The 16730-nt window shown below is 38.3% G+C and overlaps 1 protein-coding gene across 3 annotated transcripts in view; it reads right to left on the reverse strand.

The window, feature by feature from the left end:
• Window positions 1-16730, reverse strand: part of LOC149244243 (tRNA-specific adenosine deaminase TAD3-like) — a 402166-nt gene that overhangs the window by 99278 nt on the left and 286158 nt on the right. For all 3 annotated transcript variants that reach the window (XM_089374771.1, XM_089374770.1, XM_089374769.1), the window contains one exon: window positions 15223-15720. In XM_089374771.1, coding sequence (XP_089230897.1) covers window positions 15223-15720 — 498 coding nt within the window. The remainder of the gene's footprint in view (window positions 1-15222; window positions 15721-16730) is intronic.

Consider the following 16730-nt stretch of genomic DNA (forward strand, 5'->3'; position numbering starts at 1 on the left):
GACTAACAAAGTGAAAGATCATAAGTAACTAAAGAATAAGCATATCACAAGCAATTATCAAGCAGAGAAATTGTTAACATTGAATGCCCTAGATTTCTCAACAAGATGGTGCAGTCAGGTGCCAGAGTGACAGATGCAGTGGCTAGTAGCAGTCCGATACTAGGCTGCACAATGCAGAGTTGGCAATAGTGTAGTTGGCACAGAGCAGAGTCATCAGCAGCGCAGAGGCTTCAGTGACAACACAGAGTCTAGCAGCAGTCAAGACTCGAGTGACAAATGCATCATACTGATCACAGTTGAGTCAGTATTTTGGATTCTTTTCAGTTGCAGTGGTTGCAGTTGCAGCAGCAGTAAATGGAGAGGGAGTTGTAGTGCTGATGCAGTGTTGGCAGTAGTTCAGCGGGGCCAACAACAGCCGGATACAACGTTTATCAGAGTTGCGCAGTATTTGGTGGGCAGAGCAGCCAAACATCAACAGCATGAAAGGAAATGTTACAGAGACAGGGTGGTGCTTCAGTGGGTTGCAACGCTAGAACACATTCCTCGCTAAGAAGGAGTGTTAGTTTTGGTAGCATCGAATGTGTTCTAGCCACGAAATCTGGTGGAGAGGCCAGAATTCATGTATTCTCCAAAACCCTGAATATTTTCTGGAAATTCCACCTAGAGACGACTTAATTAAAATAACTAATCGTTTTTAATGTTTCCTAAGTCTAAACTTAGGAAAACTTATTAATTAAAGGGTATTAATTAAGTCATGGTGAGAATCTTCTAGAAGAAGACTTGGATCAATTTCTAGTTAATCTTAGCCATTGATTATGTTTTAATCTTGGTCGTTGAAGCCTTAACAAGAGATTATAAGAAGAAATTCAATGGGGGTTGGAGAACACACTTGTGAGACAAAGAATTCGATTTTTGTTGGGAAATAGAACTCCAAAGTGGCAGCGGTCAATTGTCGGAGGTGATTCAGTGAAGTCGAAGCAGTGAGAGAGAGGCAGGGATAGTAAGATTGGAAGGAAGTTTCTCTAGTCCGGTGAGTGCATAGCAGAGAGGCAGTGAGTGCCACAGAGAGGCAATGCAGAGCTTCAGAGGGAGATCCGTATTTTGCTGAGGAGAAGTCGAAATTCAGTGCCAAAAGCCGGAGTGGGAGCCCCGAGGATCGATTTTCCAAATAGCAATTGATCAAATAGCGAGAGGGACACAGTTCCAAGTTGTGGGACACAGTACTGCGTAATCTGATGAAAGGACTGCGCATAGGAAGCAGAGAGCAGCTCATTTTGAGCCAAGGTCAGTGTCGGATCACCGGTGGGAGCGAGATTTTTCTCACTAGATCTCCTGTCTGTCATTTCTCTGTATCGATTGCTAGATTTCAGCTTCCATAGGTTTCTACTCAGATTTACTACTACATAATAGATAAAACTAAGTTGCACGAAACGTCTAGAAGTTTTCGAAACGGGTACAGCTGGAAACGCGACCCCTAAAACTGGAAACGTCAGGCGAAACATTATATATATATATATATATATATATATATATATATATATATATATATACATATATATATGGATTGATGTGCATAATTGTTTTTATAAATAAGTTAAAAAGGAATGAGACACATAAATGACATTTTAGAAGGAAAACCTAGTCTATGTTAACTCTCATAAATGATTAAATGATTCAAAATCCAAAATTATCATTTATAAATGAGGCTTTACATCTAAGATTCGAAAATCGGCCTTTATACATGAGGCTTTACATCCAAAATCAGCCTTTATACATGGCTATATGTGTTGAAAATGAAACATAAAATACGCTAATGACAAGTACAATTACATATCTTATAATTCTAATCTTCATCTTCATTAACAAAAATAGAACAAGTTGTTTTTTAGCAGAACTAGAGTGTGGATTGATTAGAGATAAATTAGTTTGTGGAGTGATTAGACATAAAATTTAGTGTTATATTAAATCTATTTTGGCCATAGAAGGGCCCCACAACCTTCTTGGGTGCTTGAGTGAGCCTGCAGAAGCAAAAAAAGCCACAAAATGGGTCAAAATTGGCTGGAAATAAGGCATAATTGGGCCAAAACGCCACAGAAACGTTTCAGTAGCATTTCCAAATCAGGAAACGCCACCTAGACGTTTTAGTCGCGTCTCAGTGACGTTTCGACGTTTCGGGAAGTTTCAGGTACGGGGACGCCACCTTGGGGGTTATTTCCTACAAATTAGAAAAAAAAACCCTTAGCTATTGCACCAGTTTTCCCAAGTTGGGTTTTTCCGAGGACACTGGTCCAAAAATAACTATGTACTTGTGTGTGTGTGTGCATCTATTCTTCCAGCATTATTTTTCTTCGGCAATATTGTATTTGTCAAGGCTGAAGTGTATTAGTTTTGATATTTTCCGTAGAATGCAGTAAACAATTTGTTCAAGTTAGTTAACAAATAGAAGAAACTTAATCAGTTGCTGCAGTAGCATTTGAGGTTTCTGAATTTTCACATCTGCTCTGCAAGGAAAATACTGGTTGCTCCCTCTGCCTTTGGTAATCCTCGAACTGGAGAAATCCGATTTCTTTGTCGCTCTCTCAGAGAAATCGATTTTTCCTCAAGAAATTGACCCTCCTGGCCAAGAAACTACATTGCCTCTGAGGGTTTCAAACTGCTGCTTACGCAGAGCTACGAAATTCCTCTTCCCTTCTGCTACTGAGCTCTCTGGCTTACAATCTGCACTCTAATACCATGTGAAAATTCGGCTAACCCTGAATCCTATTGCAGCAACTGATGTTATTTATTCTATTTGTTAATTTAATTAAACAAATTATTTGTTGTGTGCTACGGAAAATATCGAAACAAATACACTGCAACCTTCACAAAATAAATACTGGAGAAGGAATAAAAATGCCGGAAGAATAGATGCACACACACACACATATATACAGTTATGTTTGGACTAAGTCCCTGAAAAAACCCAACTCGGGAAAATCGGTGCAGCAGCTGAGGGTTTTAATATTATGCAGTAGTAAATCTAAGTACAAGACTATGGATGCTCAAATCTAACAATCCATACAGAGAAATGACTAACAATAAATCTAGTGAGAAAAATCTCACTCCCACAGGCGATCTGACACTGACTTTGGCTCAAGTTGAGTTGCTCTTTGTTGCCTCTATGCAATCACTGCGTCAGCCTACGCAGTACTGCATCCTCACAACTCGGAACTACTTTCTCTCTTGCTATTTGATCAGTTGTTGTCTGGAAGATGGATCCTCCTGGCCTCCGGACTCTCTTTCCAGCTTCTGGCACTAAATCATGAATCCCCTCTGAAGCACTGCAGTGCAGTCTCCGTAACTGGAAAAACTTCCTCCAACCTTACTATCCCTGCCCCTCTCTCACTGCTTCGAGCTCACTAGCTCTCTCTCCGGCAACTCAGCGTTGCTACTCTGGAAATCAATCTGCCAGTGCAATCGACTTCTTGGTTTTTCTTCTCCAAGCCCCATCGAGTTTCTTCTTATAGTCTCTCGTTGTGACATCAACAACCACGATTAAAACTTAATCAATGGCTAGGATTAACTAGAACTCGATCCAAGTCTTTTTCTAGAAGATTCCCACCATGACTTAATTAATACCCTTTAATTAATCGTATTTCCTAAGTTTAGACTTGGGAAATATTAAAAAATTGATTAATTATTTTAATTAAGTCGTCTCTAGGTGGAATTTCCAGGAATGATTTCTAGGTTTTGGAGAATACGTGTATTCTAGCCTCTGCACCAAATTTCGTGGCTAGAACACATTCGATGCTACGAAAACTAACAATCTTCACTAAAGCACTCAACAAGTATAGGTTTGAGAAGTTCCGAAAAATGTTAGGAGTCATAAAAAAATTAAAATAGAATAAACATTGAGGGGGGTGTTATATATTGTAATACTTACTTATCTAAAGAATCATAAATTTCATGTTGTAATGTCATAAAGTGAGAAATAAATCATATCTAACAAATGACTTTTAAGTTAATGTATTTATGAAATTATGTGAGCAGTTGCAAATAAAATTAATGGTACTTCCTAGATATGTATATAATACCACTTTATGTAAATTTTAAGCACATTAATATAATGCATATCTCTCTCTCTTACTTCTCTCTTTATATACTCCTCGCTCCATATTATAGTTTAACAAGAAAGATAGGAGGTGGAAGGAAGGGCATATGATGGCTATGTAATTAAGGACAATAAGGAAATAGAACACAATTTGGCTCCCAACTGCAGATTTTCATGAATCCTACTTAATAAGCTTGATAGACTATTATGAACAAATACACGATAGTGTAATAATACCATACTGAATAATGATTGAATGACAATTTACAATGACCTTTGTGACAGTATATATGCAAATTGACATGTCACAACGTGAAAGCTTGTAATCAAGGGCTATAAGCCTTACTGTTTTATAATTTTTATCATTATTATTTAAATTTTTGTCAGGCCAGGAGGTAACTCCTCAAATGTAATTGTATTATTCATTCAAGTTGTTCATTATTATATACAAGAGGGAGTGACAGTTCAGTTCATCTCCCGACGACTCTCTATTTTCTCTATTATTTATTTACACTAATTACAGTTGTTCACCCAATCCCTATGATTAGGTGTCAACACTCCCCCACTTAATCTGAAGGGATGTTGGTGAGTCTAAGCATCGTTCTGAATCTTTCAAGCTTTTCTCTTCCAAGCGCTTTGGTAAAGATGTCTGCAATTTGCTCATTAGTGGAACAATGGCGAAGATGGATTGTTTTGGCCTCAACATGATGTCGAATCAGATGATATGTTGTATTGATGTGCTTCGTTCGATCATGGAACTTTGGGTTCTTGGCCAACTTTATTGCCGAGGTATTGTCAATCATGAGTGGAGTCGATTGTACTTGTTTTACCTGCAAATCTTCAAAAATTTTCCTAAGCCACACAATTTCTTTTGTTGCCTCAGCTGCTGCCACATATTCTTCCTCTGTTGTGGAATCTGCTGGAACTGATTGTTTGCGTGATCTCTAGGAGATAGCTCCTGATCTAAGACTCATAGCATAACCTGAAGTAGATACCCCAGTTTCTTTATCTCCATCGAAGTCTAAATCAGAGTATCCAATCAAGCTGAAGTCACCCACCTATGTATACTTGATTCCAAAGTCTTGAGTTCCCTTCAAGTACTTTAGAACTCTTTTTGCAGCAAACCAATGTCCCTCACAAGGCTTTTGCATAAACCTAGAGAGGATTCCAACAGCAAACGAAATGTCTGGTCTGGTAGTAGTTAGGTAGTTGAGACTTCCTACAAGCTATCTATACTTTGTTGAATCCTCAAATTCTTTTCCTTCAATGGATGTGAGCTTTAAGTTTTGTTCCATTGGAGTAGTCAGAGGATTGCATTTAGTCATGCCAAACCTGTTCAACAGATCTCCAATGTACTTCTTTTAATAAATGAATATGGACTTTGGATGTTGAGTTACATCAATACCAAGATAGTAATGAACATAATGCAAATCAGTCATTTCAAAACCTTTCCTCAATTCCTTCTTTATGGATGCAATGTAGCTTTCATTGTTCCCTGTCATCAAAACATCATCTCTATGTTGTAGGAAACATGGGGGGGAGGTGCCCTTCCAGCCGGAAATTGGGGCGAAACACGGAAACGCGTTTGGTACGACCGTGAAACGCGTTTCCGGCCGTACTGCCACGTTTCCCGAAACGGAAACGTGGCCAGTACGGCCGGAAACGCGTTTCACGGCCGTACAGCCCACGTTTCCCCAAAAACTTGTGTTTTTTTTATTTTTTTTTAATTTGTTTTTTAATTTTTTTTATGCTATCTAGTGAGTTCTAGAAGCCTGTCTAAACTTATAAAAGAGAAGTTTGTCTCATTCTCTCATCACACTATTCAGCAAGTTGTTTCTCTTGGAGACTGGTAGTTGTTTCAGCTAGGGTGTTTTGAGGAGTGAGCAAAGTAGATTTCAGCAGCAGGAGAAAGAGATTTCAGCAGCAGATTTGGCTCAGCTATAGCCATATTTCTCTTCTCTTTTCTGGCATTTTGGGGTAGTTTCAGCCACAGAAAATTAATTTGGGTAAGCCACATTCATTTTGTTAGTTTTTTCTTACTATTTCTTCAATTTTTCTAGGGTTTATGCAGCCAGAAATATGAAAAACGTTTTTTATTTATAGATTTGTTTTTTAAATTTATTTTTGCAGCAGATTTGGCTCAGCTACAGCCATATTTCTCCTCTTTTCTGGCATTTTAGGGTAGTTTCAGCCACAGAAAATTAATTTGGGTAAGCCACATTCATTTTGTTAGTTTTTTCTTACTATTTCTTCAATTTTTCTAGGGTTTATGCAGCCAGAAATATGAAAAACGTTTTTTATTTATAGATTTGTTTTTTAAATTTATTTTTGCAGCAATGGCTTCTAGCCAAAGTGCAGCTGCAAGTTCAAGCCCTAGGGCCAACCCAAGGGCTGAATATTATCCTCTTTGGAGGCATGTGACGAAGCTTCAAAGATGTGGAGGTGGTGGCTCATGGGAATGGCGATGCAATCTTTGCAATAATACGTACAAGGGCTCCTACCCAAGAGTGAAGGCACATCTATTGCATGGAGGAGGACAGGGGGTTTCAGGTTGCACAAAAACAGCAGATCCATTGGCAAGGAGGGCATATCAAAGAGAGCAAGATGAGGCGGATGGTACTAAGAGAAGGCATGATGACCTTACTCAAGCTCCATCTAACATTGAGCCAAGGATTGTAGCTGAAGCAAGAAAGAGGAGAGCTGGTCACACTCAACAACATGAACAACCAGCACCCAAAAATACCAGAGGCCTAGGGGCATCCCCTTCAGTTCAGGATAGCAGAATTGCTAGATTGGTGAATGTGCAAGCAAGAGAAGAAACTGATTCCAAAGTGGCTAGGTGCATTTATGCATGTGGTATCCCATTCAATGTTGTTCACTCTCCTTACTGGCAAGATATGATAAGGGCAGTTAACAAAGCTCCTCAAGGGTACAAGGGGCCCAACTATGAGAAAGTCAGAACCCAGCTTCTCAAAAATGAGAAGGACCTTGTGGAGGAAATTTTAGCTCCAATTCGTTCTTCTTGGAGTAGCTTTGGGGTTACCATAGTCTCAGATGGTTGGACAGATATAAGGCGCAGACCATTGATAAATATCATTGCCACTTCCCCCAAAGGAGCAATGTTTATCAAGGCAGAAGACTGCTCAAGAGAGGTGAAAGATGCACAGTTCATTGCTGATGTTATTATAAAATCTATTGAACAAATAGGGCCTAACAAGGTGGTGCAAGTTATCACGGATAATGCACCAGTTTGCAAAGCTACAGGTTTAATTATTGAGGGGAGGTATGACCACATCTTTTGGACACCATGCATTGTCCATAATCTGAATTTGATCTTAGAGGAGATTGACAACAAAGTTTCCTGGATAAAGGAACTCACAGGGGAAGCAAGGGAGATTATCAAATTCATCACCAACCACCACCAGTCTCAAGCCATATTTCGAGAGTACTCCAAATTGGAGTTGTTAAAAGTTGCTGAGACAAGATATGCCTCAAACTTCGTGATGTTGCGCCGCCTTGTTGAGGTTAAGCATGCATTAGTTTCTATGGTGGTGAGTCAACTTTGGATTGAGTGGAGACAAGCAGATTCAAAGCGGGGATCTATGGTGCGTAGAATGTGCCTTGATGAGGATTGGTGGAATAAGGTAGATTTCTTGCTAAAGTTCACAACCCCTGCATTTGAGCTTCTCCGGAGTGCTGACACTGACCAACCTTTCTTGGGAGAGGTATATGATGGCATGGATTCCATGGTTGAGAAAACTATGGAAATCATTTCGCAAGAGTCTCCACAACTTTTGTTTGTTGATGATCATTTTGCTGGTTTGATCAAGAAAATCATTGTTGATAGGTGGAACAATTTCAATACTCCATTGCACACTTTAGCACATGCTTTGACCCCCAAATTTTATGATGAGGAGCTTATTTCTCAAAGCAATGGGAAGAGGAAGGCACCCCATAAGGATAGAGAGGTGTCAAATGGGGTGAAAAAAGCCCTTATGAGAATGTTTCCTTCTCATCTACATAGGGAGGTAAAGGAGGAATTCGCCAGTTCTGCTGCAGGAATAGATGATTACTCAGATATATCAGCTTTGGAGGAGAGAAGCACCATGAATCCAGTTAGGTGGTGGATTTGTCATGGAGCAAATGGTGTACATTTGCAAAACCTTGCCATTCGTATTCTTTCACAAGTGGCAAGCTCTTCATCAGCAGAAAGGAATTGGAGCACTTATGGTTTTATTCATTCTGTGAAGCGCAATAGGTTGGGCTCACAGAAAGCAGAGGATCTTGTTTATGTGCACTCCAACCTTCGCCTTGCATCTCGTAGGGGTCCAGAATACAACAGTGGTCCTTCTAAAGAATGGGATGTGGATGCAGAAAATCCTGATTTGGAGCTCTCTCTTGCTGCCCTGAATATTGAGGCCGAGTCTGGAAGTGGAATTGGTGCATCATCTTCTTCAGCACCACCATCCACTGTTGAGCATTGTGCTGCTTCTATTTTTGATGAGGATTGTTATGATGAGGATTAGTCTTTTGTCTCTATAGTTCTTGCAGCCTTATAGTCTTTATTGTACTTGCAGCCTCATATATTAATATAAATAAACGCTGATTTTGAGATTTTGTCCTTGGATATATAATAAAGGTTGCTTTTGGATTTTCCTATATTTTTATTTTCATTATGTGATCATTCATGAGTAAATGTGATGTAAATTTAATCTTAATGTTTAAATGTAATAAATTATAATGTATCATTAATGCTTTATGATTGATCATTGCACATATATATAATAATTTTTAAATATTTTTAATATATATATATATATATATATATATATATATATATTCGCGTTTCCCCGTTTCCAAAATTTGGGGAGGTCGCGTTTCGTATCGCTTCCCGTTTCGGAAACTCGTTTCCGTTTCCCCGTTTCGTGCAACTTAGCATCATCTACATATACCACAAGATATACAACTATTTTGCCAACCTTCTTGACAAACAAAGTTGCATCATCAAGATCATAATGTTTGAAATTGAGTTTCAGAAGATGCTCAGTTAGTTTTTCATACCAGGCTCGCGGTGCTTGTTTGAGGCTATACAAGGATTTCACAGTTTGCATACTTTATGTTCATGTCCTTTCACGGCAAATCCTTCAGGTTGGTACATAAAAACATTCGCGTTTAGATCTCCATTCAAGAAAGCAATTTTTACATCCATTTGATGGACTTTCCAACCGTTCTGAGTTGCTAGGGCAAAGAGTGTCCGAATGGTAGCCCATTTTGCTGTGGGGGCAAAAGTCTCCTTAATGTATCATTAATGCTTTATGATTGATCATTGCACATATATATAATAATTTTTAAATATTTTTAATATATATATATTCGCGTTTCCCCGTTTCCAAAATTTGGGGAGGTCACGTTTCGTATCGCTTCCCGTTTCGGAAACTCGTTTCCGTTTCCCCGTTTCGTGCAACTTAGCATCATCTACATATACCACAAGATATACAACTATTTTGCCAACCTTCTTGACAAACAAAGTTGCATCATCAAGATCATAATGTTTGAAATTGAGTTTCAGAAGATGCTCAGTTAGTTTTTCATACCAGGCTCGCGGTGCTTGTTTGAGGCTATACAAGGATTTCACAGTTTGCATACTTTATGTTCATGTCCTTTCACGGCAAATCCTTCAGGCTGGGACATAAAAACATTCGCGTTTAGATCTCCATTCAAGAAAGCAATTTTTACATCCATTTGATGGACTTTCCAACCGTTCTGAGTTGCTAGGGCAAAGAGTGTCCGAATGGTAGCCCATTTTGCTGTGGGGGCAAAAGTCTCCTTAATGTATCATTAATGCTTTATGATTGATCATTGCACATATATATAATAATTTTTAAATATTTTTAATATATATATATTCGCGTTTCCCCGTTTCCAAAATTTGGGGAGGTCACGTTTCGTATCGCTTCCCGTTTCGGAAACTCGTTTCCGTTTCCCCGTTTCGTGCAACTTAGCATCATCTACATATACCACAAGATATACAACTATTTTGCCAACCTTCTTGACAAACAAAGTTGCATCATCAAGATCATAATGTTTGAAATTGAGTTTCAGAAGATGCTCAGTTAGTTTTTCATACCAGGCTCGCGGTGCTTGTTTGAGGCTATACAAGGATTTCACAGTTTGCATACTTTATGTTCATGTCCTTTCACGGCAAATCCTTCACGCTGGGACATAAAAACATTCGCATTTAGATCTCCATTCAAGAAAGCAATTTTTACATCCATTTGATGGACTTTCCAACCGTTCTGAGTTGCTAGGGCAAAGAGTGTCCGAATGGTAGCCCATTTTGCTGTGGGGGCAAAAGTCTCCTCATAATCGACCCCTTCCTTCTGTGCAAAACCTTTTGCCACAAGCCTGGCTATGTGCTTGTCAAGTGAGCCACCAGCTTTATACTTGTTCTTGTAGACCCACTTGCAGCTAATTGGTTTGGTTCCCAAAGGAGGATCAACCAGCTTCCAAGTGCCATTCTTTATTAAGGCATCATACTCCTTTTGCATTGCTTCTTTCCATTCATCATGAGAAGCAGCTTCTTTGAAGGAAGTTGGTTCAAAATCTGTAGACAAATTCATTTCACAATCATAAGAAACATCCATATCAACAGGTGAATCAGAGTCATCTACATCACCTCCATTTTGCCGATTTGAATTTCTAGTTCCTGTATTTCCAACTTCATCAAGATGAACACTTTCAAGTGTTTTTGTCAGCCACTTTGGGGGACCTTTCTCAGATGACCCAGGCTGCTCCGTTGATTGAGTTGGGATTGAATCAAGATTGAGTCTCCCAATTCTGTCAATCACATCACTCAAAGTATCATTTGTTGTTGGAGTTTCATGCGGGGGAGAGAGTGCTTCAGAAAAAGATTCCACAGATTGATCTAGTATAGGAACCCCCCTTTAAGATGTAGAATCTGATTATCAAATTCTTGAAATGATTTTGCATTTGCGAATCTATCCAAGAGATCAAGTTGTCGCTCAACAACATTGTCAGTTTTGGAAGATTCAATAAAGATTACATCTCTAGATACAACAAACTTTTTATTCACGTCATCATAGAGACGGTATGCTTTGGAGGTGTTTGAATACCCTAGGAAGATACACTTACGACTTCCTGCACCAAGTTTGTTTCTATGTACCTATGGTATCAAGGCACAACATGTGGAGCCAAAGACCCTGAGATGCTTTACCGAAGGAATGTGCCCATACCTCATATCGTAAGGAGTCTTGTTTCTAATAGCATTAGATGGACATCTATTCTTTACATATACAACACATAGAACTGCATCAGCCCAAAACATCAATTTTACATTTTTGAAAAACATCATGGAGCGTACCATATTTAAGATTGTCCTATTCATTCTTTCAGCTACTCTGTTCTATTTGGGATTATAAGGCACAATTGTTTGATGTTTGATCCCAGGTTGGCGAAGATAGTTTTCAAATTCATTTGAAGTGTATTCTTTTCCATTATCAGTGCGAATAGAGCCAATATGAGATTGTGCATCATTTTCAATCCATGTATGAAAGTTCTTGAATGTTTGAAAAGCATTAGATTTGTTCTTCAATAAATAAACCCAACACATTCTGGTGTAGTCATCAATAAATGTCATCATATATTTATTTCCATTTGTAGAAGGAACAGGCATTGGACCACATAAATCTAAATGAATGAGTTCAAGTTTTCTATGTGCTCTTGAATGTGAATCATGAAAACACTGTTTGCTATGCTTTCCTAGAATGCAAGCATCACATTGCTTAAGTTTCCTAGGAATTGTAGGCAAACTAGTAACACCATTTTTCTTCAACAAGTGGAGGTTGTCATAGTTCAAGTGTCCAAATCTAGCATGCCATAATAAACTTGATGGAAATGTACCTTCTTCATAATGAGAATTGTATGAGAGATTTTGTGCAGGAGCAAAGGTACCCTGCAGCCTTTCTTCTTCTATACCCATCATGACAAGTGAGTGGTCTGATGCTTTTCTCACCTCAAGCTTGCCATCAAACATATGAATGGAGTGTCCTTGCTGGCGGATGTGGACCAAGGACAACAAGTTTCTCCTCAGCTGTGGGAGATATAGAACATGATGCAGAAGAAAGTCTGGAAGACCAGGCAATTTAAGCCTGATTGTGCCAAGCCCTGATGGCTTGAGTTTTGATTTGTCTGCAAAGTATACTGCTCCATCAACATTGTCAGTAAATTCTTCAAAAAAATCTCTTCTAAAAGTCATGTGGCAAGTTGCTCCTGAATCAAGCAACCAATCATTTTTCCAAGAAGCAAGTGAAGCATTAAATAAGCCTTCATTTACTCCAATATTACAGTGTGCCACAACATAGTGAGCGGATTCAGGTGCTTTACCTTTCTCTTTGTCATTAGTTTTACCTTTGGGTTGGTTTCTTTCCTGCTCAATTCTATCCCAAGGCAACTTGCATGCGGATGCATCATGTGATCCATCTCTTTTGCAACGTATGCAGTGTAAATCTAACTTTTCTCCTTGAGAGTGTCTGCCCCCCGCCTCTGAAATTTCTTCCTCTTCCTCTTCGACCACCTCTTCCTCTGGAAGAATCTTGAGCAAGATTCTTTTCTCTATGAGCAAGGCACACAGCCTCTTCAAAAGACTGAGGAGCTGTCTTCTTCCCAAAAGCTTTCTCTCTTTCAACAAATTTTTTCACAAGGGAGTCAAAGGTAATATCTTTGAGGTTTCCATTTGCTTGCAATGACTCAAGATAATTTGAGTAAGTGGGATAAAGTGCCTTGAGAAAAGCTATCAGAGGAATATCCAGTTCAACATTAGTGACTTTGATATCATGCATAATAGATTTTACTTCTGATGCAAGAGCAAGAGGATCATCATTTTGTAATTCAAGGGTGAACAGTTTAATCATGAGTTGAACAACTTCAAGTGCAGAGTGTGAGTCATAGAGTTCCTTCAGTTTTTGTAAGGCTTCGAAAGCATTTGAAAATGGTGAAATATGGTGACTCACCTCTTCATTTACTGATGCTGCAATCAATGCATAAGCCTTGCTGTTCTTATTTTCCCAAATGGCGAATTCCTTGTCTGAGGTAGGTTGTTCTGGCTCTTTGTCTCCGTTTCCAACACACACTCCTTTCCACAGCTCATTAAAAATGAGAGTGTGTTTGATTTTTTGCGACCATTCTGGATAGTTTTCCTTGCCGGTGAGAACCACTCCCACAATAGATATCAATGAATGCATTTTAAAAATATGTGTACTGTAAAAATATTTCTGCTGCCAATGTTAAAAAAAAAAATTAAAAAAAAAATGCACCTCTAGTGTTAAAAAAAATGCAGTTCTGGTGTAAAATTGGGAAAAAAATTCACTTTGGTATATAGGACAGAGGTATTTTATGGGGGAGGTGGTTTATGGGGAACAGTTTATATGTGGGGGAGGTAACATATGGGGAGTATTTAATACCAAAAAAAATTTAAAGGTCATGGAGTTCCTTTAGCATAGTAGGCAGCGCATATTTTATAACAATGAGGCACAACCAGTGAGGAGGGCGTAGAGAAACAGGTAGAAATAGCATTGGAGCTATGGGCTCAATCGAAAAAGCAATGGTGACAGGCATAGCATATGGAGTGAGCAGAGTTGTTGGACAGCGTGGGAGCGACGGTATAAGGAGGAGCAACGCAGCGTGGGAGGAGCATATGGAGTGAACAGAGTTGCTGGACAATAGGCCGACATACACAGAGCCACTATGATCCCACGCAGGGATCTTTGAGATTGTATCAAGTCGATTTCCCCACACAATGAGCTATCAAGCCACCCTTTATTTTCACACTGAGAATCATGAAGCCCTGCGCAGAAATTGTTGGGAAGCGAGTTAGATATCGCGTTGATGGTTCCAAGATAATGAAGATCTATCTGGATCCTAAGGAGTGCAATAACACAGAGTACAAGTTGGAGACCTTTGGGGGAGTTTACAGAAAACTATGTGGAAAATATGTCGGTTATCTGAGTGGGCCGCGAGGTTTAGAAGGCCTACAGACCTGGTAGGCTTGATGGTTGTGGAGGGTGCCAAAATCAGCAAAATGATGGAGAGTCGTAGGGGATATGAGAGAGATGTTAGTCTGCAAAGGATACAGAACATAGGCAGAATAGGCAGAATAGGAGTTACAAATTAAATAGGGAAGCCAAAAATGGTGTTGGCTCTGATACCATGTTAGGCTAGGAGGTAACTCCTCAAATGTAATTGTATTATTCATTCAGGTTGTTCACTATTATATACAAGAGGGAGTGACTGTTCAGTTCATCTCCCAATGACTCTATTTTCTCTATTATTTATTACACTAATTACAGTTGTTCACCCAATCCCTATGATTAGGTGTCAACAATTTTTTATACCTACTCTATGTATGTAGTAAATTCTAGGTAAGTGGCATCCCAAGAAGGGAAAAACATTTGTGCTATAAGGATGATAAAAGAACATAAAGTTTTTGTCTCAGATATAAACAAGCTAGTTGAAATACAAGCTGGAAAAGTCTTTTCCTATCCTTGTTTCAAACTGGCTATAAAAATACAAAAATTTGGAACTCTAGGAACAAATGACAGCCCTGGTATGCAGTGAAATTTTTCACAAAGATGTTCAAAACAATGGGTGGGGCTTTATGAAGTAGGAACACAAGGTATGCTTTGGTAGATAAAGAGATATATCAGGATTAGACCAAGCATATGATGAGAACTTGATTCTCAATCGTACAGGCATGGTAATATTACTTTATGGTAGAGAAAGAGATATATCAGGATTGGACCAAGCATATGATGAGGACTTGACGCTCGACTTTACAGGCATTGAAATTTTACTTTATGGCAGTGCTTGCTGGATCTAAAGAGAACAACGTAAGATATTTCTAACATTTGCTGTTATAATACATACAGAGAAAATAATGAACATAATCTATAGATTATCATCTGGGTGCATTACTGTTGATTTTAAACCTCCAATTTTTGAAATAATATGCATGTCTACAAGGCTAGCTATGTTTCCCTCAAGTGGCATCCTTGTTAAATGTAATGGTTGAAAATCCCTGATGTTATTTTAACAATCAATATATTACTGGAACCTACCTTGCATATTGATGTCTTTTGACGTTTTACATTAATCTCCATTGTAGAAGGCAGTAAATCAAGGTCTAGCTTATCTTGAACAGGAAGTGATCCTCGATCTGGAAATAATTCTTTATCTCTGTCAGCTGCCATTTCAATAGCCACTATGACAGCATGCCTCAATGGATGCCATGGATAAGTCCTGCCGCCTTTTGCTAAAAGCTCTGGTGAAACATTTACTTCCACATTCATTTCTTTTTCTTTTGTACAATTTGCACTCTTAAAATCCATTTCTGTATTCTTCATACATTCGGCATCCTTAAAACCCATGCCCTCTGATTGAATTTCCCTGGCATGACTTGGTGCAGAGGTAGTATCTTTAGGCTGGTTTTCATTATTTAATTCAGCTTCTTTAATGAGAATATTATTACGGACAACCTGCCATGAACCTGTTTGATCATGACCACAGGCAATTATCTCTCCAATTGAAGGATCAACGATGACTGCACCATTGGCTAACTGCACATCATAAAGCAAGTGAACAATGCCATAATGATTCCTATGTTTCATGGAAAACAATGGTGTCTCAAACAAAATAATCTTATTTTATACAAAATGGAGCAAATATTCATTTCAATTACCAAATCTTTTACCAAAACACTAGGAAGAAGGAATATGGTGAATATTAGCTACTAAAATTTACCCTGGGCCTAACAACATAGCTGCTGTTTGTAAAACTTATAAAGAAGTAAAGAATAAAAGAAGAAATTTCTTTCATGTACACAGGTGACCAAAAAGCCATTAATAGAAATACGTGATATACAAAAACCTTGGACCTATTGTCTCTCTCAGCTAGATACAAAAGATAAAGAATAAAGCATAGAACATAAAGAACATAATACACTAATGTTGCAAGATGTCTCTGATTATAGCTATACTACCTTGTCAATTACTACAGAGCCCCCCAAAATTTATCTAATGGCATCTGGGGAGACATTAACAATGAATTATAATCTTAAACGAGATTATGTGGTCCTAAGCAATCAAATACATAATTAAATTTAAAGTAATTTTAGAAGGGGTGTTGGGATTAGATTGCAGTATTTGAATTCAGGGGGGACTAAAATGTTTGGTACATATGGCATTCCCTTATACATGATAATATGTTGTATAAGCACAAACAAGCATAATGTGTACAACCTTAAACAAGTGCTGCATGGCAGCTTAGTCCCCATCAGAGAAGTTAAAAATTACACAGTGAATAGTCAAACTTAATCTGACTAAGTACACAAATAACAAGCATTCTTTGTCAAAAGATAACTAAAAGAAGAAAAACATTATTGAACTGTTTATCCTAAAAGAAAAAAAAGAGATTGGAATCATCTGAAAAGCAAGTTCATATTAGTAATTATCATTTGTAAAATAGGTATAATTATTATTCTATAATACAATAATAAATAAAAATATATGATATATATTTATTTTACGTCTTATCAGTTGCACAATATCAATAGCTAATATATATGGTA

Source organism: Pinus tabuliformis, chromosome 8 (genome assembly GCF_031772625.1).
Source record: "Pinus tabuliformis cultivar Carrire ecotype Pingquan chromosome 8, CPIR1, whole genome shotgun sequence".
Classification (NCBI taxonomy): Eukaryota; Viridiplantae; Streptophyta; class Pinopsida; order Pinales; family Pinaceae; genus Pinus; species Pinus tabuliformis.